Source organism: Halichoeres trimaculatus, unplaced genomic scaffold, assembly GCF_033239565.1.
Source record: "Halichoeres trimaculatus isolate MK-OKI-2021-1 unplaced genomic scaffold, fHalTri1.1 fHalTri1_scaffold_38, whole genome shotgun sequence".
NCBI classification, from domain to species: domain Eukaryota; kingdom Metazoa; phylum Chordata; class Actinopteri; order Labriformes; family Labridae; genus Halichoeres; species Halichoeres trimaculatus.
The window spans coordinates 21,603-47,108 of record NW_027437216.1 but is presented as its reverse complement, the minus strand read 5'-3'; the positions used below and the strand labels follow the sequence as shown (position 1 = coordinate 47,108).

At 42.9% G+C, this 25,506-nt stretch overlaps 1 protein-coding gene across 1 annotated transcript; it reads left to right on the top strand.

Annotated features, from left to right (window-relative positions):
- Positions 1 to 14,697: 14,697 nt before the first annotated feature.
- Positions 14,698 to 25,306, top strand: LOC141786525 (protein NLRC3-like). Its single transcript, XM_074665134.1, has 5 exons — positions 14,698 to 14,797; positions 16,380 to 16,504; positions 16,631 to 16,763; positions 21,159 to 22,920; positions 25,237 to 25,306. Exons 1-5 carry the CDS (start codon positions 14,698 to 14,700, stop codon positions 25,259 to 25,261), a joined length of 2,145 nt encoding a protein of 714 aa, XP_074521235.1. The 3' UTR covers positions 25,262 to 25,306.
- The last annotated feature ends 200 nt before the right edge of the window (positions 25,307 to 25,506 follow it).

Genomic DNA, 25,506 nt, shown 5'->3' with positions numbered 1-25,506 from the left:
AACATTGGAGGAATAAAGGTTTGTGTACTTATTCACTGTAGAAGGAAATGATTTGAAAAACACCAGACAACACAAGGGTGTAGTGTTACAGGCAAATGCAATTATTATTTACATGATAATAATAATAATTTTATTTGTATAGCACTTTTAAAAACATAGTTTAAAAAGTGCTTTGACAAGCATTCAGCACAAAATAATAACACAATGAGCACAGTAAAGTAAAAACATAAGCACAGCTTAAATCAAGACTAATAGAGAGAGACATGTAAAAAGACATGAGGTGAAAAGGTCCTTTCCATAATTTATAGTACTTTATAGGAACCCAAACAATACAAGAACCATGCAGCCTTAAGAGACCACGAGGACCAAACACAAAAAACATAAAATCAGCAAGAATAGGAAACACAATAAAAAAAGGGATGAAAGCAGATATCAGGTCAGAAAATATAAAAAGATGAAATGAACAATGATGATAAAATTTCAAAATAATAAAAAAATAAGTTGCGAGTATAAAATACATAAGCAAAAGTTAAGGCAATTAAAAGTCTAAAAATTATCCATAAAAGAGTTAATAAAGGTGAACCATTAAAAAGTTAAAATCATAATTAATAGCACATAATAAATTAATGAATAGGAGTAAAAGAAAGTGAAGAAAAGCAAACAGTAAAACAAAATAAGATAGAGATAAAAGACAATAAAAGATCATCAGATAAATAACTGGGGCCCAGCCCCATGATTACTTAAAAAGTAATCAATAAAATCTTAAAATCAATTCTAAAACTCACAGGAAGCCAGTGAAGGGAGGCTTAAACTGGAGTGATGTGATGTTGTCTACTAAAACCAGTTAAAAGCCTAGCTGCTGCATTCTGGACCAGTTGGAGGGGATGGAGAGATTTTTTATTTATACCGGGGAGGAGGGAGTTGCAATAGTCAAGCCTGGAGAAAATAAATGAATGGGTGTCTTTTTGGAGGTCTGGAGGGGTAAGTATGTGTTTTATTTTTGAAATGGATAGTAAATGAAAGAAACAGGACTGGATGGTTTTATTGATGTGGGTGGAGAAAGTGAGGTCCAAATCGAAAATGACTCCTAAATTTCTGGCAGAGGGGGTGATGTTTACTGATAATGGACCAAGGCTAGACTGTATGAGGGGGGGAGTTTTGAATGGAACAGAGAATTATTTCGGATTTTGAATTATTTAACTGAAGAAGGTTTTCTGCCATCCAACTGTTGATGTCCCTGAGACATACCATGACAGCAGCTAGGCCCTGTGGGTTCTCAGGTCTCAGAGGAAGGTATATCTGTGTGCCGTCTGCGTAGCAATGGTAGGAGACTTGGTGGTGAATTAGTTGGCCAAGGGGCAGCATATAAATAGAAAATAAAATTGGACCTAAAACTAAACCCTGCGGTACACCACAGGCAACGGCAGCAGAAGAGGAGCTGTGATTGCCTTTGGTGACCGCAAAGGTTCGCTCGAAAAGATGAGACTGAAACCAGCTAAGTGCACTGCCTCTGATACCCACCTAGTTTTTAAGACGCTCAATTAAAATGGTGTTTATCAAAGGCTGCACTGAGATCGAAAAGAATTAAAACGAACCCTCCCCTCGTTCTGCTGCTAAAAGAAGATCATTGGTCACTCTGAGGAGGGCTGTCTCAGTGCTGTGACCTGCTCTAAAACCAGACTGAAATCTCTCAAATAGGTTATTTCCAGACATTAAACTTAAAAGCTGTGTAGAGACCAGTTCTCTAAAAGTTTGGATAAAAAGGGAAGTTTTGAAATTGGTCTAAAATTGTTAAAATCAGTGAGGTCAAGGTTTGGTTTCTTTAAAAGAGGTTGGACCACAGCGTGTTTAAAAGCAGAGGGAAATACTCCCTCTGACAAAGAACTTTCAATAATAGATAAAATGCTGGGTCCAACCATGTTAAAAACCTCTTTGAGGAATCTAGTAGGAAAAAATACCAGACTGCACATAGCTGGTTTCATATGGGCTAAAATGTTAGATAAAAAGGATAAGGACACCGGCTCAAAACTGCTAAAATTACAAAGGACTTCCCTAATTAAAAGCACAGGATATTCAGGAGGAGTGATTTGATGCCTGGTGTCCTTAACCTTGTTTAAAAAGTGGTTTAAAAACTTCTCACAGGTGTCTTGAGAAGCATTGCTAAAATGAGAGGGGGAAGGGTTAGTAAGGGAGTCTAAAACCTTAAATAAAACTCTAGGGTTAGAATGATTGGCTAAAATCAAATCAGAATAAAAAAGTGCCCTTGCATCTTTGACTGCCTTTTGGTAGTTTTTCATAGAATCTTTCCAGATGCATGAAAAACCACCAACCCAGTCTTTTTCCATTTACGTTCATTTCTTCTGCAAATTTGCTTCAGTTCCTGCGTGGACTCTGTAAGCCATGGCTTGGGGTCTTTTTTTAACCTTTTCAATTTTGAGGGAGCTACAGAGTCCAGGATGGTCTGACATGTGATTCAAAAGAGAGACAAGCTCTTCTGTGTTAACAACTGGATTACGATGTGGGTTAAAGGCAGTCAAAGATGCAAAAATAATAAGCTCTGTAAACTTGCTAGCAGACGTTGAATTAAAAACCCTTCGATGAACAGGAGCATGGTCAATAAAAGAAGGCTGGGACAAAAAAACCCAGTGAGAATAAAACCAGCTTGTGATCTGACACACAGATATCCTTAGTTAAAAACTCACCAGGGCTAAGACCAGTAAATATTACTAAGCCTAGACAATGTCCTTTTGCATGGGTTGGTTCCTGTATTGCCTGGGTAAGGTTAAAAGAGTCAAGAATTTCAATAAAATCATCAGTCATGGGCTGAGAGGGACAACAGACATGTATGTTAAAATAACCTAAAATAAGAATACTGTCATAATTACATACAAAATGGGATAACAACTCAGAGAACTCATGGATAAAAACAGAGCTGTGCTTGGGGGGTCTATAGATTATTAAAACTAAAACAGGGTCTTTCAACTCAATAATAAAAGCAAGGTGCTCAAAGGAATTAAAAGTGCTGATGGTGATGGGGGTGCATTTAAAAGCCTTCTTATGAATGACCGCCACCCTCCCTCCCCGACCTGACAGCCGGGGTTTATGGAGGTGAGTAAAGTCAGGGGGGTGGCTTCGATAAGGGAGGTGTAATTGTCCCGAGTGAGCCAAGTTTCTGTTAAAACAAAAAAATCCAGGTTGTTTTGGGAAATAAAATCATGGCATAGAATAATAATAATAATAATAATAATAATAATAATAATAATAATAATAATAATAATAATAATAATAATAATAAATTTTATTTATATAACGCTTTTCAGGAACTCAAAGACACTTTACAACAGTTAAAATCAATACAAGCAATGAACAGAAGTCAAACAGAAGTCAAACAGAACAAAACAAAGCAAAACAACAGTACAATCACAAGTTAAAAGCTAATCTAAAAAGGTGATTTTTTAACAGAGATTTAAAATAAAGAGAAGTCGGAGCAGTTTTGGATTTGCGTGGGGAGAGAGTTCCAGAGAGTGGGGGCAGCTATGGAAAATGCTCTGTCTCCCCAGGTTCGGGGCTTGGTTCTGTGAGGGGGAGACATGAGGTTGGTGTGTGAGGAACGGAGGTTACGGGAGGGAATGTGGTGGTGGAGGAGGTCAGTGAGGTAGGAAGGGGCCTGGTGGTGGAGGGCTTTATGGGCGAGGAGGAGAATTTTAAACTGTATGCGGAAGGGGACGGGAAGCCAATGGAGATGTTGGAGGACGGGAGTGATGTGGTCACGGGAGCGGGTGCAGGTGAGGAGGCATGCAGCAGAGTTTTGAATGTACTGTAGTTTATTGAGGACTTTGGATGATGAGCCAAAGAGGATGCTGTTACAGTAGTCTAAGCGTGATGTGATAAATGCATGAACCAGTTTTTCAGCAGCAGAAAAGGAGAGGAATGGACGAAGGTGGGCTATGTAAAAAGGTTTTGTTGTTGATTGATCTGATGTTTAAAAGTCCAAAGTTCACAGGTTTACTGTTAAAAGCAGGGCGGGGTAGCTGGGGGAGCAGGGGGATGTGGATGAGGTTGGAGGGGATACAGTTTCTGACTGGACAGGAGTGAGGACGTGAGGAGGTGGTGCGGACTGGGAGAAAATATTGACTGGTGGTACTGATGATGATGATGATGTGTGTGTGTGTGTGTGTGTGGGGGGGGGGGACAGCTGGGAATGGGCAGGTGAGTGGGCGGGGTTAACAGGACTGCTTTGGGGTGACCAGATGTTGCTGTGGGGGTGTGTGTGTGTGTGTGTGTGTGTGTGTGTGTGTGTGTGTGTGTGTGTGTGTGTGTGTGTGACCTGAGTGTGGGGGAAATGAGCTGCTGAGTGCAGACTGTCAGACAGTTGAAGAGTGGATCTTTAATTGAATGTTAGATGACAGCAATTGGCTACCCCGCCTGTAGCCCACATGTAGTTCCTGTATATAGGGCTTGTCCTCAAGCAAAGTCCAGACAGGAACGTGAACCCACGTGAGCTTCTACTCTCACAAGTGCCCTTTCTGCACCCGGCACAGGAGTCAGCGGCAGCCTCTATCTGGAGCTGATGTGAGTGGCAGCTTGCAGAAAATCTGCACGGAAATCTGGACTGCAACCGTTCTGGAGCCAATGTGTGCGCGGTGTAAATCTCTTTGTGAGGTGATGTGGATGTTTCTTACACATATCCTTATGTACCTGCTCTAATTCAACACATCTGGTGACCATTGGTAGCATTGAGAAAAAGGAAAAACACCACGCTCTAGTGGTTAAAAAAACTACAAATGAAAAAATTTTGCTCTGTATGTCTTGTTATTTTGTAAACCAGTTCCTAATCGTCTTCGCCTCTGCCAACAGCCATCTACACCCAGTTCCAGCTCCTGTATCACTCCTGTCTCCCCTGGATCTCACTTTGGACTCTGGACTCACTTGTTCTGGACTCTGGCTTCACGCCCAGGGACCCTGGACTCACCAACCAATCTACTTCATCCTAATCTCTGGCTCACTGCTCACTCCCTGTTCAATAACTGTTTCTCCTGCAGACTAAAGACTCTTGGCCATTGTTAGAATATCTAACTGGTGTATATGTGCTTTGCTACATTATTATCCAAATGTGCTCATATGCGGTCATAAATTAACAGGTTTCTTTTCAGATGGTTTTAAGCTCTTGAGAGACTACAGATCACCCAGAACTGTGTGTGCGTTTTTCAGATAAATTATGTGCTTTCAGTTTTAACATGAGTAAGTGTGGTTTGCAGATGTAGACAAAAACAGGAAGTTCAACTGCAAAAGTGAAACTGTGGTTTTGAGGTGAACAGAAGTTAAAGGTCTGTCAGGGAAAAAGTTAAAGGTCTGTTTTTACCATGTGTGTATGCGTCTGCAAGTGTCTGTATGTGTATAATATATTTCCCTTTTTAGGTAATCCATCGATGTTGCTGTGTCCTGTAAGAGAACACGACGTGAACGAGCACAGAGGCGGTGATGTGACGCTCACCAGAAGACTCAGACTAAGGAAATGACATGTTTAAACTAGGAGGAGCTGAAAAGAATGATAATAGGGTTCGAGTAACGAGATAGGGGGTTCTTTTACCCAGTAAATGTCTGTGGAGAGGAAAAGGTAGAAAGAACCAAAATCTGTCCACATTTTTCGGCTTGTAATCAATAAATCTCGGTATCAAATGGAGAACTGAGTTATCATCATCAACAAACACCAGGAAACAAGGTAAGCACCTCGTTTCCAACACCATCTATTGTGTTTGCTATTTTTTCAATACATCATTTCTTGCAACAGCCTCTTCCTCTAATTGTTTTGTGTTCTTAATTTGGATTCAAACTAGAAAGGTAGCCATAACTGCAGAACTCTTTTTTTTTTTACCTGAGACAATTTATCCAGCACATGACGTACTTTGTTTATACTGTATTTACACATAATCAATATAATTCATAATTCTCCACAAGTCTTGACTTTTATCAAAAGAATTTTAAGAAAGGCCTTCCCTGAGACTCATTTGATGGTCAGTACTTGTCATGTGGTTTCAAAAAGCAAGTACTCTTAGCCAGACAGAGTTAGACTGCATCTTTGTTAATGTCCTATAAATGCAAAGCTTTGTGTAAGTACACCTTTTTCCAGGAGTGGATGGGTTCAGCATTATGCATTTTCTGTCTTGTGTTATATATTTTTGTAATAATTGGTATAATTTTGTATTTTAATGCAGTCACATGCTATGTTCAGGGTTGATGAATGTTTATATGGCAGATAGAAAGATAACTCCTGTCTCCAGCTTGTGTCTGACCTTGAGTAAACTTTCACCCAGTCTCCTAGCTCCATGCTGTGATTCAACTCACACACTCTGATAGCACATCTCTCTGAAACCTGACACCAGCTGTGGGTTGAGACAATGGTGTCACTCTCTTTTTTTGGCCAATTACTCTCAAGTGTGAGGTTTCACACAACCTCTAGATAGGCACAGCATTGATTGTTATAAAACTGTATTGCTCCCAGATATCGGGGCTCATTCTTTTGAGACTTGCGCTGTAAACCTTACCTGTGACCAGAATAAATGCTGAACTGAGAAATAGGTCCTCTTCGGGTGATTCTTGAGAAGTAGGTAAATCTTCACTTGGCAATCAAAATTTTGCTTTCAGCAGTTAGACAAATTAGTTTTTACACAACGATTTATTATCACAGTAAAAAAAAAATTCATTTCCAACAAAAAAACACACGTACTATATAATAAACAACAAACAACAAAAACTTTGGTCCAGCCCACAGGCAGGAGAACACAGGCCTTACAATGCAAGCTATGCCCACCATGGGCTTGGAGAGCTGCAGAGTCAGGAAAGCTGTCTTATAAAAGGGCACCTGAGGGATTCAATGACGAGCTGCTTTTGAATTGCTTTCTGTAGTAATCCCTCTGATTTATTTACTGTTATCTTTTTATTTCCTCTGTGTTTATGTCTTTTGGAGGGGTACCTTGTCCATCAATGGAAGATGTTTTAAGCAGGGGCGTCACTAGGATTTAGGGACAGGGGGGGCTTCAGCCCCAGGAGATGCAAATGATCAAATGTGTAACAAACGAAAAACAACACATAGAGTTAATAACTGCTCAACATAGAGGCTAATGCCATGACTTTTGCAGACAACACAATAATAGTTTTGTATTTTGAAGTCAGATTGATAAGATTTTGGCACAGAAGTATCTAGAGTAGATTTAGAATAGAATTTAAGGTTCTTTTATTAGTCTAAAAAATCTCTTAAAGGTCTTGCTCCCTCATATTTATCAGATTTGCTTTTATCATTTGAGCCAAGTAGGGCTCTCAGGTCATCAGGTAGTCATCTTTAATGGTACCTGAAGTTAGAACTAAAACACTTGGGGAAGCCTCTTTCTATTATGTCCCCCATCTGTGGAACAGCCTACCTCAAGACCTGAGGGTAGCTCCTACTGTTCATATTTTTAAAAATAAACTCGAGACCTACCTTTTTAGTCTGGCTTTTAGCTGATTGTATTTAGTATAATTTATTGTTATTATTTTATTTATTTAAATCCTCGTAACCTGTTTTATTTCTCCTTTTTAGACCAGATCTATCACTTCTTATTTTGTGACCTGCTCTGCTTTAGCTGTTTTTATTACCCACCGAGTTAGGCTATCTCATTTTTACCATATTACTTATTCAAATTTTATTTTATTTATTTTCAGTGTCCTACAGACAAATTACTCTATCTTTAGACTCACCTTTCCAGTGGAGGTCTCTCCCCTCTCATTCCCTTTGCTCCTCTGCCCTCGCTCCTATAGATCAATAGAGGTGGCGGAGTGATTATTGTTAATGTTTTATTATTGTTGTATTCATCACAATAATATGATGATAACAATAATCATAAACTACTGTTAGCAGGGGGGGCTGGAGTCAATTGTTAACTACCATCAGTGATAAATACTTACTTTTTGGAAAAGCTTCCTAATATCCATTCTATATTGATGGTTTAAATAAAGACTTCTTGTGTCTTGCTTTACTCCTGAGTCCATGACAAGAAGATAGACTTCATCCTTTTGACTGTTCGTCCAGTAACAAGGAAGAAGAGACGGATAACGCCTGCCCACCGCTCCTAAGCGGTGGGCAGGAGCGGTGTGGCAGGGCAGGCTTAGCTCAAATGCTGGGAGTCAATATGAAAGTTTAGCCTGTCTCTGCCTCATCGGTTAAACTCTTCAGCCCTCCAAACGGTCTTGAGTGCCCTTTGTGAGTCGTTTTTACCTCATTAGTTAAGCTAGCTTCTACTATCAAAGTATTATCTCCTACCACTACTAAAAAAAGGCTTTGTTTTTCTCAACTTTAGTTGTCCTAGTACCGGGATGGTTTTCGCGAGAGATGGGACGTTCTCGAACGAGTCGACTCTTTTGAACAGCGCTTTTCAGTGAACAAAAATAACTGATTCGCTGCTCTGTGTCAGCCCTTTGTTTGCAGGCCATTACTGAATACAAATTGCCTGCACATTTCAGAACGAACAGCTCACTCACAACTGTCAATTGGTTCTCACCGTTCATTTGAAAAGCTATACAAAAGACTCGTGTTGTTTGCAATTTCACATCTGCGAAAAACCACAGTGGGTGTGAGTAGTATGTTGAAATCACCTCAAATCATTTAGAGGGGCTTGATGATACTTCAGGGGGGGCTTCAGCCCCTCAAATTAGGCCTAACGGCGCCACTGGTTTTAAGCCTCATATGTTGGTTTCCACACCATCAGGTCTTTTGATGATTTTTTTAATCGACCTATTGTTTTGTGCTTACTCACATGTGTAAGCATTTATTGCAATTTTTTTTTTTTAATTCTTGCAGTTATGAGTATTAGTTCCTCTTTTTGTCTGTCCCTATAATGAGATTGATCATGACTGACTGAGGTCACTAGTTTTTATCAATGTACTCAGTCACGACATGTTTTGACATTGTTCCCTTTAAATGTTTTGTAATTTGTCAATGAGTTCTCATTGTATTTTAACTTTTAAACCTTTTACACGCTGAGAAGTGATTGGTTGGAGCCACACAGCCACTCCTTTTTAAGATGGCTTCATTGGCTGGCACAAACATTTGCTTAACAAAGGTCTATGATCAGAATGTTGCATTATTAATTTTTTTTTCCTGTCTGGAAGTTGACCAGTGTGTGGGATTTTTCACTTTCTTCAGTTAAATATTAGGGGTTAATACCCATAAAATTAGTTGTTTTTTTTTTTTTTTTTGGGGGGGGGGGGTTTACAGTGTAAAATTACTGAAGACATCTACTTGCATTTTGTTGTTTCATGGGAAAACAGGAAAAATCTGTTAGAATTACACACATTATTTCCTGTAAAATTACTTTTTTTTTTCGTCTTTTTTTAACAGTGTGCAGTCTGGAATATTCCACAGCATAAACTAATGATTTATTTATTTTTTAATTTAACCTTTATTTAACCAGGTTGGTCCCATTGAGAATAAAAACCTCTTTTTCAAGGGAGACCTGGCCAAGACAGCCAGCAGCGAAACACAAAGTTACAGACAAGACTCACAAAAAGAGAAAAAGCACAATCAATAAAACACAAGTTAGTGGATTAAAATCACGTTCCAGGAAACAACTATTCAAACAATTGAGGTAAAACACTAGCATCTCCTAGAACCAACCTCCATGTCCTTCATTTTAGATTTAAAAACATTCAAAGACACCAGCTCCTTGAGCTTTAAGTCATTCTGTAGCTCGCTCCAAGATGAGGGTGCAGAGTAGCCAAACGCCCTTTTCCCAATTTCAGTCTGAGTGTTTGAGATAGAGAGCATAATGAGGTCCTGAGAGCGCAGGGAGTACTGTCCGGTACCTTTCTGCATGATGAAAACACATAAAAAGCCGACAAAAGTGTAGTAATGTGTGAGCCTCAAGGTCACCAGAGCAGGCCATCCAAAAGTACAACTCACAATGATGAGTCAGAGGTTTATACTTTATGAACCTCACGGAGGCATGGTAGGCAGTACCATACAGTTCACTGTTTAACAGTGAAACAGGTTGTCCTTGCATGTTCAAAGAATTTCTAAAATACTATCTGTCAATACTGCATCAGCTCAGACTAAGGACTCCTTTTCCCAAATTTGAATAGATACAGTGAAAGCATAGAAAAAAATGTTAGACAGAACAACTGTGACATCTAGTGGACAAAATAAACAATTACATGCAGCTGGATGTCTGAACAGAAATAGGAGATTGATATTTTAAACACATCCCTGTAAGAAGACAAAAACACATGAAATGTCTTCTAAGATCTCCTCTGTGCCTCTGCTACCAAACATACAAAGAATGGATTTTATGCCTGTTAGTTTCTGCAACAGACGTCATCAAGAGAGACATGACACATAAGCTACAGAACAAATGGCGCCAAAACTTTGTCTCTAAACATTGTCCAAACTGATGTGAAACTGCACCAAAGAATAAGCTCATGTGTCAGTATGAACGCCCAAAACAGTTACCATAACAGTATATGTTGCTGTTCTGATTTTTTTTTTTCTTAAAATCTATTTTTTATTTTGTGGCCCAGACAATGATAAAAATGTAGGTTAATATGTGGCCCCCGGTTAGTGCTGGGAAAAAAAAAAAAAAAAAAAAAATACTTGTGGCCCTCTCTGTCATTAAAGTTGCCCATCCCTGATGTATATCAATAAAAAAAAAAGTTATTTTTTATACATAAGTTCCACCCTTCTAAGTTTTAAGTTCCAGGAGACGAGCAAATAGGTTATGATCTCATGTAAATGAATGTCTTTTGTTAAATAGTCACTTTTCACGTTCATATAATTTTTTGAGGTGTGAAATAATAATCTTCACAGTGAATTCTGTAATCAATACAGCTTCCTTAAAAATACCCAGGCTAAAAGTTTGATTCAGCGTCGTTTGAATGTTCTCTGCAGAGACTTTATCATGGACATGGGAGTGGATTAAAAACTGATATCCGCCCCTCTATTTTTAGATTTTTTTAAGTAAACTGATAAAGGAAACACATTTTTTTACAGGGAGAAATCAGCTGACAGCTCACACTTTCATAGCAAAGTATTTTACAGATTGGCAGAAGAAGAGTGAAATGTTAGAAACATTCTTGGTGTCATATCTAATTCAAGGATCTAAATATTAATCTAAAAACATCAGTTTTTATTTCTGAAAATGTTTTCTAGTAGTTCTCCTTCACAGACGGATTTCCCTCGCGCTCCCCACTGAAGTGAAACTTGTGTACCCAAACCCAAACAAGCGAGAAAATCCTGATCAAAAAAGTGAAAGGCGTTCTGGAAATCTCTGAAACAACCAAATGTGGAGCTCACCGCTTATCCTGCAGCTCAGACTGTTATGGATAAAGAATATCTGTGATGGATACGAGCTCTTTGCTTTGGAAATCCATTTTGTTCTTCAGCCAATCAATCAGATGGCTCACAGTCAGAGTCAAGTTTATAGACACACATGAGGAAACCAATCCCCCTATAGCTCAATGGAACTCTAAAGTCCCTGATTTGGGACTTGGGGAAAGGTTCAATAACAGATTTAGTTAAAAGGTCAAAAGAAGAGGTTGTTAAAGGGTTAAAGAGATGTTTGAGAGAGGGGTTTATGGTCTGACCTTTGAGAGTCAAACACACACACACACACACACACACACACACACACACACACACACACACACAAAGACACAGCCTAAAACAGAGAGGCATCAGGTGATTTCCTGTAGATAGAGGAGGTCTAAGTAAGACTGGTTCTCTGATTCAGATTGATGACAGCAGGGAAGGTAAAGGTGTTCAGGACGTTCAGTCTCCATGGAGATTCAGAGAGAACAGAAAAGTGAAGCGTGCTGAGTGTTAATCCAACATTTGGATCAGTTCAGGAGTCGAGCTGTCACTGAGTGTTTGTGTTCAACCTCTCAGACTGACTTCAGACCAGAGCATGAGTGTGAGATCAGAGGAAGAGGACAGAGCAGGGTCTGCTGGACCAAGCTTCAGTAATGAACCTGGACCCTCAGAGCCAAGGTAAGACTCTCACTAATGGTTTTTCTTTGTCTTAAATGCAAGCTGTGCTCATCACAGAAAGGAACCAATCACAGTGGCTCAAACCTGGGATGGATTTGGAAAGATGTCATTCTGGCTCTGTGTATAAAGCTCTCCCATCGTCATTCAAACAAAACTTGGTGATGGCAGAAGAAACTCCAGCTGAGAAAGCAGCATACTCATGGCCATATCTCAGCTCCATGATGGAGATTTCACTCATCATTTAGGGCAGTGCTTCTCAAACTGGGGTGACGTTACTGTATTCCCTATGTGTGTCAGCGCCATGCACAGGCAACAATCCTCACAGCAGAGCAGAGAGTCACAAACAGTTAAAAATAAACCAGAGGTGAGGTGAACTATGCCCGTAGAATTATACAATCACTGACTTCATATGATCAATGTAATATAGAATCGTAAACTAGCAGCTATTTTCTCTGTCAGTCAGAGCCACAGTGAAAAGTCACAGTTTGTTCAGTTTGCTCAGTGAGTTGCTCACACAGTTAATGTCATTCTGGCAGAGAAAAAGTTCAGGCACAGTTTTTAAGCAATCTGCTGAAAAATATGTGTGGCAGCTATAGCTTGTGGAGGAATACTAGCTTACACCTGTTTAGAGAGATTTTCAAAGCACCGGGCAACGCCACCCTGGGAGTTTCGCCCAGAGAATTAATTTATTTTGCTCTTCCCTTTCAAAGCACACACAGGTTCATTATACTCAGGAGGCTTGAGACATGGTTCACACTATAAAAATAGATGTTATAAATAACAAGTTTTAAAAGTCTTTTTAAAACACCACACACACAAGAAAGGGGAAAGGTAAACCTAATCAGGTGCTGAGGCTTATGGACAATGGGCTAGTGAAGGGGGGAGGGAGCCACCAAAACAAACCAAAAGCACCCAAGCACATGTGACACACACTCAGTGTTGTGAAATAACCAAATCCCAGGGGAGCACAGCACGCAAAAGTGGGGGTATCACCACCCAAACCACCACCAAAACCACTGGTCCTCAGCAAACGAAAAAAGGGAATAAAACAATTAGTGGGGTCAAAACAAAGCAATATAGCAATTAAACAAAAATAACAAAATTATGTTAACTGATTTGAAGGTTAAACAATTGAACAGAGCAACTTTATTGCACAATTTAAACAAAACAAAACTTATGGACAAATGAAAGGAAAGATTACCCAAAGAAAACCCACAAAATACCCCAAATCAAATAAGAAAACCATGGAGCAAAACGTATAACTGAGTCAAAATGATCCTAAACCAAGACAAAAACCTAATCTAAACAAAAAGGGTAAACTTATGCAAATGTAAATAAGCAAAAATGGATATAAATCCCCACCACTCATTCACATGCTTAGAATCACTATATCTTAAACTGAAAAAAAAAGAAAAGGAGTTGGATGTGCTGTCTGTCTCCTCAAGAAAGGCTAGCCTGACAGAAAAGCACAGAAGACAGACCACTAAGATTTAAATAGCAGCAAGCCAACAGCCCGGTGAGCCACGAGCCGAAGCAGCAGCAGAGCAGTCTGTTAAAACCAAGCAGCAACAGTGTAGGCAAACAGCCAATGGAGACAAAGCAGCAGTGTTCTCAGTCAGTGTTCTCTGGCTATGACATCACAAAAAGAAAAAAAGAAAAAAGATAGTTTGGAATGAACCAGTGTTTCCATCACTTTACACAGACATGCAAAAATGCAGGCTGGATGTTGTGTGCGGTTTACAGATTTTAATAAGGCATGTGTTATGTTAGCAATGGGCCGAGTGGTTCAACAGGATGAGGAGTTCTTGAAAGCAGAGTTGTACTTTGTACATCAGGAAGTCAGTACTTCATTGGCTGGTTCCAAGCTTCTGTAAAAGCCCTGAGAAAACAACACAGCAATATCCTGACATTAGGACATGGACTTTCAGTTCATTTCATTTTCCACCACTTTCCACCGCAACCAGGTCCGGGCTGCGGGGGGCAGCAGTGCCATCCCCAGCCACGTCCACCAGCTCCTCTGAGGGGATACCAGGCCAGTTGAGAGACATAATCTCTCCGCCATGTCCTAGGTCTGCCCCAGGGTCTTGGCCATGCCCCGAAACACCTCCCAAGGGTCCGAACTCCGAACCCTATCTCCAGAGCTGAGCCCAGACACCCTGCAGAGAAAGCTCATTTCAGCCGCTTGTGTCTGCGATCTGTTACTTTTGATCACTACCCACAGCTCGTGGCCATGGGTGAGGGTTGGATTGTAGATTGACCGGTAAATTGAGAGCTCTGCCTTCTAGCTCCACTCTCTCGTCACCACCATAGACCAGTATAGCGTCCGCATCACTGTGGACGCTGTCTGTCAATCTCGCTCCATTTCCCCCTCACTATTGAACAAGACCCCAAGATACTTGAACTCCCCCTCTTGGGGAACAGACTCTCTCCCAACCTGGAGTGGGCAGTCTACCCTTTTCCGACTGAGAACCATGGCCTTAGACTTACAGGTGCTGATCTTTATCCCGGCTGCTTCACACTCGGCTACAAACTGCCCCAGTGCAAACTGGAGGTCAGCGTTCAATGAAGCCAACAGGACCATATGATCCACAAAAAGCAGAGATGGGATCCTGAGACCCCCGAACCTGACTCCCTCCGCCACTTGACTGGGCCTAGAAATCCTGTCCATAAAAGTAATGAACAGAATGGGTGACAAAGGGCAGCCCTGGTGGAGTCCAGCCCTGACTGTGAACAAGTTTGACTTAGGACGCGGTCACACTGGTGCCGTAAAGGACATTTGGAAAGGTAAGTGTGACCGCAACAGTGCTGAGCTCAAGCACGATTCGCTTTCGTGCTTTGGCATGCTTCGAAGAGGTAGGCTTCGGCACGGTTTACATGCACGAGCACAAGCAGGCGGACAGCGCGTGCGATCCATTACATATGATCGCCGCGAGCGCATCTCTCGACAATCATTTTAAACAAAGCGGGGGCGTTAGAGGGCTGTGTTGGCCATAAACGACTCACCATAAGTCCAAAAGTTGCAGCAGTGCTCTCTGTGTATCATTGTGCTGACACTGATGAGATCATGCTTCATGTAAACAGATACTTTACGATGACATAGGCGGGTTGTGCACGTGTATGATACCCGCTAAAGTCTGGTTCATATTGGGGTAGTGTGACTGCTGGCCGTACTCTCCAGCTGGAAAACAGAGCTGTGGGGGGGCAATCGTGCTTAAGCACGGCACGGTTTGGATGGTCAGTGTGACCGCGCTCTTACTGTTGGGGATACGGACCAAGCTCTCACTCTGGAAATACAGAGACTAAACTGCCTGTAACAACGGGCCATCTACTTCATATTCACGAAGCACACCCCACAAGATACCTCAGGGGACAGAGTCAAAAGCCTTTTCCAAGTCCACAAAGCACATGTGGACTGGTTGGGCAAACTCCCATGCCCCCTCTAGCACCCTTGCAAGGGTATAGAGCTGGTCCAGTGTTCAAAACTTACATTGTACTCAGCCAGGCGTTCCCAGCAAACCCTCACTCTTCATTTAGGTCTGCAAGGTCTGTCCAGCATCTTCCCCGCCATCTGATCCAACTCACTACCAGGTGGTGATCAGTTGACAGCTCTGCTCCTCTCCTCACCCAAGTGTCCAGAACATATGGCTGCAGATCAGGTGATACTACAAAGTCGATCATTGATTTGCAACCTAGGGTGTCCTGTTGCCAGGTGCACTTATGAACACCCCTATGTTCGAAAATGGTGTTAGTTATGGACAAACTGTGACTAGCAAAGAAGTCCAACAACTGAACACTGCTCTGGTTCAGATCAGGCAAGCTGTTCCTCCCAATCACGCTCCTCCAAGTCATGCTGTCATTGCCCACATGAGCGTTGAAATCCCCCAGTAGGACAATAGAGTCTCCAGTTGGGGTGTTTTCCAGCACCCGTCTCAAGGACTCCAAAAAACGTGGGTACTCTGAGCTGCTACTTAGTGGGTAGGCACAAACAACAGCTCAGGACCCATTTTCCCACCCTAAGGCACAAAGAAGCAACCCTTTCTTCCATCGGGGAAAACTGCAACACGCAGGCAGAGAGCTGGGGAGCTACAAGTAAACACACACCTGCTCACCTGGAGCAACGCCAGCAAAGAAGAGAGTCCAACCCTCCCGAGAAGATTGGCCCAAGCTATGCGTTGAGGTGAGCCCAACTATATCTAGCCGGTATCTCTCTCACTCCTGCACCGGCTTAGGTTCCTTCCCCATCAGAGAGGTGATGTTCCATGTCCCAAAAGCCAGTTTCCGTAACCTGGGATCAGGCTGCCAAGGCCTCCGCCTTTGACAACCGCCTGATCCACATTGCACCGGACCCCTATGGCTCCTCCTGCAGGTGGTGGGTCTACAGAAGGATGGACCCATGTCACCCATTTGGGCTTGGCCCGACCAGGCCCCATGGGTGAAGGCCCGGCCACCAGGCACTCACCTGCGGGCCCCAACCCCAGGCCTGGCTCCAGGGTGAGGCACTGGTGACCCTCCAGCCAGGGTGAACTGAATCCTGTTAGTACTCATCACTAGGGGTCTTTGACCGCTTTTTGTCTGGCCCCTCACCGAGGACCTGTTTGCCTTAAAAAACCCTTCCAGGAGCGGTTGCCCCCTGACAACATAGCTCCTAGGATCATTGAGGCACTCAAACCCTTCCACCACAATAAGGTGGTGGCCACGGAGGTGGACATGGAATTTGTACTTCGAAATACTCCTGTCTTTTTCAAAGGAAGTACTTTAGTACTCTAACTTGAATAACATTTAGACTAATCCTCTTTTCTTTGTAGCGGGGTAAGATGTGACCATGAGGATCAACATTTTGACTCAAGTAGTGGAGTGGAGCTTTGTCCACCACTGCTGAAAGCAGACACACTGAACTCTTTTGATCATTGAGAACAGCATGTTTACAGCTTATTGTCAGCTATCAGCTTTCAGTTCTTCTCACTGTCAGAGCATCACTAGCTTCATCTAGTGCTGGCCACTCTACTGTTGTCCACGGTATACTGTGGGCCAACTTCATTATGATATGGAATTGAAGAACAGCGGTAAACTGTCATATCTCATGTTATTCCTCTCCACAAGCTCTTGTGCTGGCTATTCAGCTCCCATCGCTCTTAGCGCGCTCTGGTCCCACCGCCTGTTCCACAGTGATGTGGTGGGGCCCCCTATCAGCTGTGTCTCGTCCTTACATGGCATGTCATTAATAGATGTTATAGATGTTGGTCCATCATCCCTCTTCACTGAGGTGTTTGAGTCTTGGTTGCGTGTGCCGTGCTCCATGTGTGTGTCAGCGCTGAGCGCTCTGAGCCTCTCAGCAGAGCAGAGAACCACGAACAGTTTAACACAGTTTAACTGCGCCTGTAGTTTCCATAGTAACAGCAATAAATCTTCATGATTCAAACACTAACACTTAATCAATATGACTTTTGTTCCTGCAAAGACGTGAACATGGAAACACCTGTTTATTTCTTCTGCTCTTGGAGTCTCTCAGTGTGCAGCAGGTTGGCACTGATGCGCTGTTTCGGAGCACACCATCATATTCATGAGAGAATTGAAATGAAATTGTTGTAAACAGCGTTGGTTTCTCTGTTTTATTGCTCCTTAATGTAGATTATCAGACATGCCTGTCCAGCTTTGCTGCTGACTAAAGAAGCAGTTCATGGCCTTTGCAGAGCTAACAGAGTGAGCCCATTATGCTAATGTCAGCAGCTAAATACAAGGTGAACCAGGTTTCCTGGCCCTGTCTCCTGCTGGCCAATGTTGCGGCACTCTTGTTCCATGCTGATTGTCTCACAAAAGCACAGCTAAATAAGGCTCTAGTTTTCATCGTGTCGTAAAATGGCGCTACCTCCGCTGCAGAGCCGCAGCTGGCTACGAGGCGCTCACCACTTAGTGTATTAGTCCGCGCGCGCGCGCGGCGTGCCAGATATAAACAAATGCAGGTAGTCTGCCAGGACGCAGAGACACGATGAGAATTAGAGCCTTATTTAGCGGTGTTTCTGTGTGAAAGTAACACACTGAAAATTCTCTCAATAAAGCGTGAATGCAGACTGATATCAGATTTTTTCGGTGGGAGTCCGTTTATTTGTGTTTTTGGTCAAGTAAAATATGGCCCCGTCTGACTGCAGAGGAAACCGGCTGACGAGCAGGGAGGGGGTGTTGGGTGCGAGCGCTCTGGGCTTCTGCTGCACAAAAACACTGCTGTAGGGGTAATTTCTGCCCTAAACCTTGTGAAAGGACCCAACTTGTTCCATCCCAGAGTATCACTTTAATGGATAAGCGCCTAACTGTAGCTGTGAGTGAGTGAGGAGAAAAGAGAAGATCTAGTTGGCAGAACGTAAAGAGAAATGGCGGAAAGTAATGGAGAAGACTGTGTGGTTGCTGGCTTACTTGAAACTCCGTTTTTTTTTTTTTTTTTATATCGTAATTTTTTAATTGTTTGAAGTTGTGTTAGGTGTTGCAGTGTTCAGGCACATGATAAATTAATAATCCCACAAAACTATCAATATACTAAACTTCCATGTCACATGATTCTGGCTATTGTTTTTATTTCTTTTTTTGATTGTTTATTGCCACGTGTGGTCCCATGGTCCTACTGAAGGCCCAGTGGCTGGGGCCACGGTTCGCCACTGGTGAAACGTCTGTTTGCATGAAGCGTGATCTCATCAGAGGCAGCAAAATGAGACACAGAGAGCACTGCTGCAACTTTTATGGACTTTTAGACTTCAAGTTGTTTTTGCCCGACACAGCCCTCTAACATCCCCGCTTTGTTTAAAATGACTGTCGAGAGATGCACTCGCGGTGATCATAAGTCGTGGATCTCACGCGCTGTCCGCCTGCTTGTGCTTGTGCATGAAGTAAACCGTGCCAAAGCCCACCTCTCTGAAGCATGCCAAAGCAGAGAAGTGAATTGTGCTCAAGGACGGTTGCCGTCACACTGGCCATTGAAAACGTGCTTTAGGGCTGAAGCCTGCTTAAAACCCTTCAACCCCACATATTTTTACTCACTGTGGTCTCATTTTTCTCTGTGAAGTGAAGAGCAGCACCTCTATTGATTCAGGGCAAACTGAGGCTATAGGCTGATGAAACTCAATTATGTCTTTATGCAGTGTAACAAAATTTTAAAGCTGTACTCCATTAGAAAAAAGAGAAACGAAAATTGAATTTAGTGTTGGCAGCCTGTCAGCACTCCTGATCGGTAAAAGTAGTGAGTTTATGTAAAACACAGATTGATAAAGACAAAAAACTTAAGACATTTTCTCTTTCATTTGAGGTTTTTTAGTAAGTTTTACAAAACCACTGAAGAATTTTAGTCATTCTTTTATGTCAGTGAAAAGACTTCAACAAAGCCTGCTGATGGGTTTCTACTGAAGAGTATTGCTGCCACACGAGAAAAAAACACTCATCAGTATCACATTACAATGTTATAGCGACTCAGAAGGTTCTTCCAGAGCCGTGAAGAAGAGAGCAGAGAGGAAACTGCAGTTTATCACATTGAGATTCAGCCACAGTTTGAATGAAGCTGGATGTGGGCGTCTTCTTCTTCTCGGATCTAAATATACAGCTGGCTGTGAGCTGCAGAGTGAGGTGCTGCTTCTAAAGCATGGTGGATCTGTGCAGCATTTTCACTCAGAAACAGGAGAAACACCAAGTTGTTTACAGGTTTCACTGATCCTGTGAGAATGAATCACACCAAAAACTGATGTCAGGGGGTCATTCTTAAATTACCAGAGCATCACACGTCATACTAATCCTGTGAGAATAGGGATAATAATAATAAACTGTGGTCTATGCTGATACTTTCACCATCTTCAAAACGACCAAGGGACAAGTTTCTGCCACTGTCCAGCACTAGCTCAATCCATAGTGATTTGACGTTGTAACTGGAGGGTTGCTAGTTCAAGTACCTGCATGGACCAAGATTAGGAACTAGGCTGAGAGCTGAAAAGGTGTCAGTCCTATTCCTTGAGCTTTGTCAAGGTGAGCAAGGCACCAAACCCCAGCTCAGTGGTGTATGCTGATTTGGACAAAAAGCTTCTGCTAAATAAAATTGTTGAACTGAATTTTTCTCTTTTCTCAGACGAACTGTCAAAGATATATGAGTTCTTTAGAAGAACAAGTTTGCTTTTGCAGATTTCAGTCCAGCGCACAGGGAGCAGAGTCTCCAGGACCCAGCTGTGTGTCCCTGAGGAGTGACTGGTCCAGAACTGGTAGTCTAAACCTCTTTGATGAACCTGGACCCACAGAGCCACAGTAAGACCCTGGAGCTGTTTCCTCTCCTGAATGTTTGTAGAAAATGCGAGCACGGCTGAAACCCTGAAGTCTTTGCTAGTTCCTGTCTGTCTCCCACAGCGGGGAGTCTTCCCTGTCTGATGGGAGCAGAGGGACAGATGTGGATCAGTCGGTGAGTTCAGCTCTGTGAAAATGAAGGCTCTGACTGTGAAGTAGCCACAGACAGTCAGACAGTGTGAGCTTTGTGTTGATCACAAGACCACAAGGAATGTCTGCCTGTGATTGATCAAACAGTCAGACAGGAAAAACAGGATTTGCGTTATGAAACTAAGAGGCTTCAAATCAAACACATCACAGACTGAAGGCTGAATTCATCCAGACAAAGAAGCTAACTTGAACTTCTTTCTCTCTGACCCAGACCAGGACCTGGAGCTGAGACAGGCCGTCCGAGCAGCCCTGAACAAAGGAAGCCTGTACACCTGTGTGTGAAGAGGTGTGAAACACAAGGTTAGGATTGAAGAGGCTGACATGATTCAGTCACACAGCACAAAGATTTTTAGGATTATCAGTACATTTCAAAGCCAGGTGAAATGTAACCTGATGCTTTGTCTGCTCCAGCAGATCTCTCTGCTGTTTCTTCTTTGATCTGTTTTCTCCTCTGAGAGAAAACTCAAAGCCAGAAGAACTCAGAGCTGACATGTCTGACTTTGATGAGCTTGTCCTCTGTCTCTTCATTCACTTTCTTCTCTCTTTTCTTTTTGCTTTAGTTTGCACACATGGACACAGAGAGCTGAGAGGACTCTGTGCACATCTTTTCATATTGATGAGCTAATGGAAACGATCCCTTCATTTTCACATTCTCTTTGTTTGTCTCACTCTGATTGGTCTTTTTCAGAGCCAGCTGAACTGCAGGAGCTTTTCAATGAACACAAGGTGAGTGTGAGGAGGAGATGTGAACGTGTGACTGAAGGAAGTGATGAAACAGGAAGTGGAACCCTCCTCAACAGGATCTACACTGAGCTCTACATCACAGAGGGACCCAGTGAAGATGTGAATACCCAACATGAGGTGAGGCAGCTGGAGACAGCCTCTAAGAAGGAGATCCTCCAGGACACTCCCATCAAGATCCAGGACATCTTTAAAGCCTTACCTGAGCAGCAGAAAGTCATCAGAGTGCTCCTGACAAACGGCGTGGCTGGGATTGGAAAAACTTTCTCAGTGCAGAAGTTCACTCTGGACTGGGCAGAGGGCTCTGAAAACCAGGACCTCAGTCTGTTGGTCCTGCTTCCATTCAGGGAGCTGAACCTGATCAAAGACGAGCGCTACAGTCTCCTAAAGCTGCTCCATGTTTTCCATCCAACATTAGAGAAGCTGAGAGCAGAGACGCTGGCTGTCTGTAAACTGTTGTTCATCTTTGACGGCCTGGACGAAAGCAGACTGTCTCTGGATTTTCACAGCACTCAGCGTGTGTCTGATGTCACACAGCAGTGCTCTGTAAAGGTGCTGTTAACAAACCTCATCCAGGGGAACCTGCTTCCCTCAGCTCTGGTCTGGATCACTTCTCGACCTGCAGCGGCCAATCAGATCCCTCCTTCACACGTGGACAGGCTGACAGAAGTACGAGGCTTCACTGACGCCCAGAAGGAGGAGTACTTCAGGAGGAGGTTCAGGGATGAAGATGAGTCCAGCAGAATCATCTCACACATCAAGACCTCCAGGAGCCTCCACATCATGTGTCAGATCCCGGTCTTCTGCTGGATCACTGCTACAGTTCTGGATCACATGATGAGCACAGAGCAGAGAGGAGAGCTGCCCCAAACCCTGACTGACATGTACTCACACTTCCTGCTGGTTCAGACTCACAGGAAGAAGAAGTACGCTGAGGCTCATCAGACCAGCCCTCAGGAGCTGATGGAGGCTGACGGAGAAGTTCTCCTGAAGCTGGGCAGGCTGGCATTTGAACAGCTGGTGGAAGGAAACATCCTGTTCTACCAAGAAGACCTGGAGAGCTGTGGTCTGGATGTCTCAGAGGCTTTGGTGTACTCAGGAGTTTGTACAGAGATCTTCAAAAGAGAGAGTGTGATCTTCCAAGAAACAGTCTACTGCTTTGTTCATCTGAGTGTTCAGGAGTTTCTGGCTGCAGTCTACACCTTACACCCTTACACATATGGAGACTTTGTGGAGGAAATCTCAACTGTGGCAGACCTCCTGGAAGAAGCTATGAAGGAAGCCCTGAGCAGTGAAAACGGCCACCTGGACCTGTTTGTTCGCTTCCTTCATGGACTGTCTCTGGAGTCAAACCGGAGACTCTTAGGAGGTCCGCTGGGTCACACAGACAACAGTCCAGAGATGATCCACACAGTCATCAACAACCTGAAGAAGATGAACAGTTATTGGGTCTCTCCTGACAGAAGCATCAACATCTTCCACTGTCTTATGGAGATGAAGGACCCCTCAGTCCATCAGGAGATCCAAGAGTTCCTGAAGTTAGAGAGCAGATTAGAGAGGGTACTCTCTGAGATCCAGTGCTCTGCTTTGGCCTACATGCTGCAGATGTCAGAGGAAGTTCTGGATGAGTTAGATCTAAAGAAGTACAACACGTCATGGGAGGGACGACGAAGACTGCTTCCAGCTGTGAGGAACTGCAGGAAGGCTCGGTAAGTTTCTCTGAGATCAACTTTACACTGTAAACCCCGAAGTCCAAATTACTCAACTGGATTGAGCTATGAAAATTTTAAAATTGTTAGTAAGTTCAATTTACTCAAGTGTCTGAGTTTTCAGTGTTGAAACTGATGATTTATCAGTAGATTTAACTTTTGTTACTGTTTACGTAAGCACAACTTAAAATCATTAGTTTCTGTGAGTGTGTTTTGTAACCGTGAGTCAGAAGGGGGCAGAGTCGATGTGAGACCCTGCTGAACTTCTAGATGTGCAGCAGTGGCACCAGCTGTTTGTGCTCCACCTGACACGGACCATTTGTCTGTGTGTCAGAGCATGGACTGTTTGTCTGTGCTTTTCATGGCATGGACCAGCTGTCCTTGCTCCTTGTGGCATTGATCAGCTGTCTATGCTCTACCTGGTATGGGCTGGCTTTCTGTGTCTCCCAAAAAATAGATTTCACACTTAAACTCAGAATTTGGCATTAGGCAGTCTGCAGAAGTCAATAGGTACAAGACCCATGACCATGGAGCATAGATCACCAGTCAGTGCTGTGGGGCTCAAACAACCTGTGGCCCCTGAGGAATAATGTATCAATGTATAGTGGGGTCTCATATCTACTTCCTTCACTCCTCAATCACAGTTACTAAAGTTATGAAATTAGAACTGATTTTTTTGTAACCATGAGAGAGGAGGGGACGCTGTGGATATAAGACCCAGCTGAGCATAAACTTTTTATAGTGCAGAACAAGAAAACAAGTTATCATAAAGCATTACTTAAGTTGCATTTACTTAAAAAAATCCCAAGGAACCAAGTAATCTAGCTGTATTTACTGGTTTTATTTAAGTTAGCATTCAATCAATCAGTCTTTATTTGTATAGCGCCAAATCATAACAAACGTCATCTAAGGACACTTTCCAGAAACATTAACAGGTCTAGACCTGTGAATGTCAATGGAATTTTATTAACAGAAACCCAACATCAAGACAAGATAAGGAGTCTTATCTCATCTTACCCCACCATGAGTACAGTACTTTGCAGCATCTAGTAAGTTAAAATGGCAAGAAAAAACTTCACTTTAACTGGCAGAACCAGACTCATGTTAGACCGACATCTGAGGAGACTGTGATGGGTTAGATGAGAAAGATAAAGGGGCCGTTTACACGACAACGGTTTTAGGGTGAAACGCAAAAGTTTTGTTGCGTTTCAGCCTTGTGTTTACACGGAAATGGCGTTTCAGCCGACCTAAAACACAAACTTTTGAAAATGGCCTCCAGAGTGGGATTTTTCTGAAAAGCTGCCTACACCATTGCCACGTTAACAGTCAGCCGGCGTTTTCAGTGGAAACGCTGACGTCACACTCAGCGTATACAACAGTACCGCTGTTACGATCGCCACAAACTACCGTGTTGTGCTTGAGCTGCTCATTGTGCTAAATCTGCTGACTGTCTTCATACAAAATGTGCATCTCTTGCTCCACTTTTGCACTTGGTATCCCTCAATACACCAGATAATCGGCTCAACTCTACTTTGGTGGAGATCTCCCAAAAGCTGCTTCTGGACAAGACAGTTATAGCACTACCTGCAGGCCTGTTTTGCTTACAGCGTTTTCACCGATCCAGAGGAACCTACAAGACAAACTCAGAGCCTCCCAGAGAGGTGTATGGTCAGTAACTATAACAGGACAGTAAGACTAGAAGTTAGACTGACAGATAGAGAGAGGGAAATGGGAGCTCTGTGTGTCAGTTTCACCCCGGCAGTCTGAACCTATAGCAGCATGACTAAGAGCTGGTTCAGACCTGATCCAGTTATAACTATGCTTTATCAAAAAAGAAAGTTCCAAGTCTACTCTTAAAGGATGAGACCGTGTACGCCCTCGGACTTCAACCGGCAATTTATTCCAAAGAAAAGGGGGGCCTGATAAGTAAAGGCTTGACCTCCCATACTACTTTTAGAGACCCTAGGTTTCTAGGAGTAGACCTGCATGTTGAGAACGCAGTGACCTAGGCAGATAACACAGAACAATTAGCTCTTCAAGCTCGGATGGTCAATGCCATTAAGCGCTTTGTAGGTCAGAAGAAGAATTTTAAACTCTTTCCTAGATTTTACAGGTAACCAGTGTAGAGACGCTAACACTGGAGAGATGTGCTCTCTCCTTCTAGTCCAAGTCAGTACCCGAGCTGCAGCATTCAGAACCAGCCATAGACTTATTAGGACAGTTGGATGAAAGAGAGTTACAATAGTCTAGCCAAGAAGAAACAAAAGCATGGACTAGTTTCATTGTCCAAGATGTGTCTAATTTTCTTGATTTTAGGAAGATGAAAAAATGCTGTCCTTGAGACCTGTTGGAAGTGAGAGTTAAAGGACAGGTCCTGATCGAAAAGAACTCCCAGGTTCCTGACAGTGGTGCTGGAAACCAAGCTGATGTCGTCCAAGGCAGTGATGTTGTTCAAGAAAGCCTCTCTGAGATACTTAGGCCCAAGAACAATGACTTCAATCTTCTCTGAGTTCAGCAGTAAGAAGTTTCTGCTCATCCATGACCTGGCATGCTTCAAGTTTAGATAAGCACTTGGTTTCTCCAGGC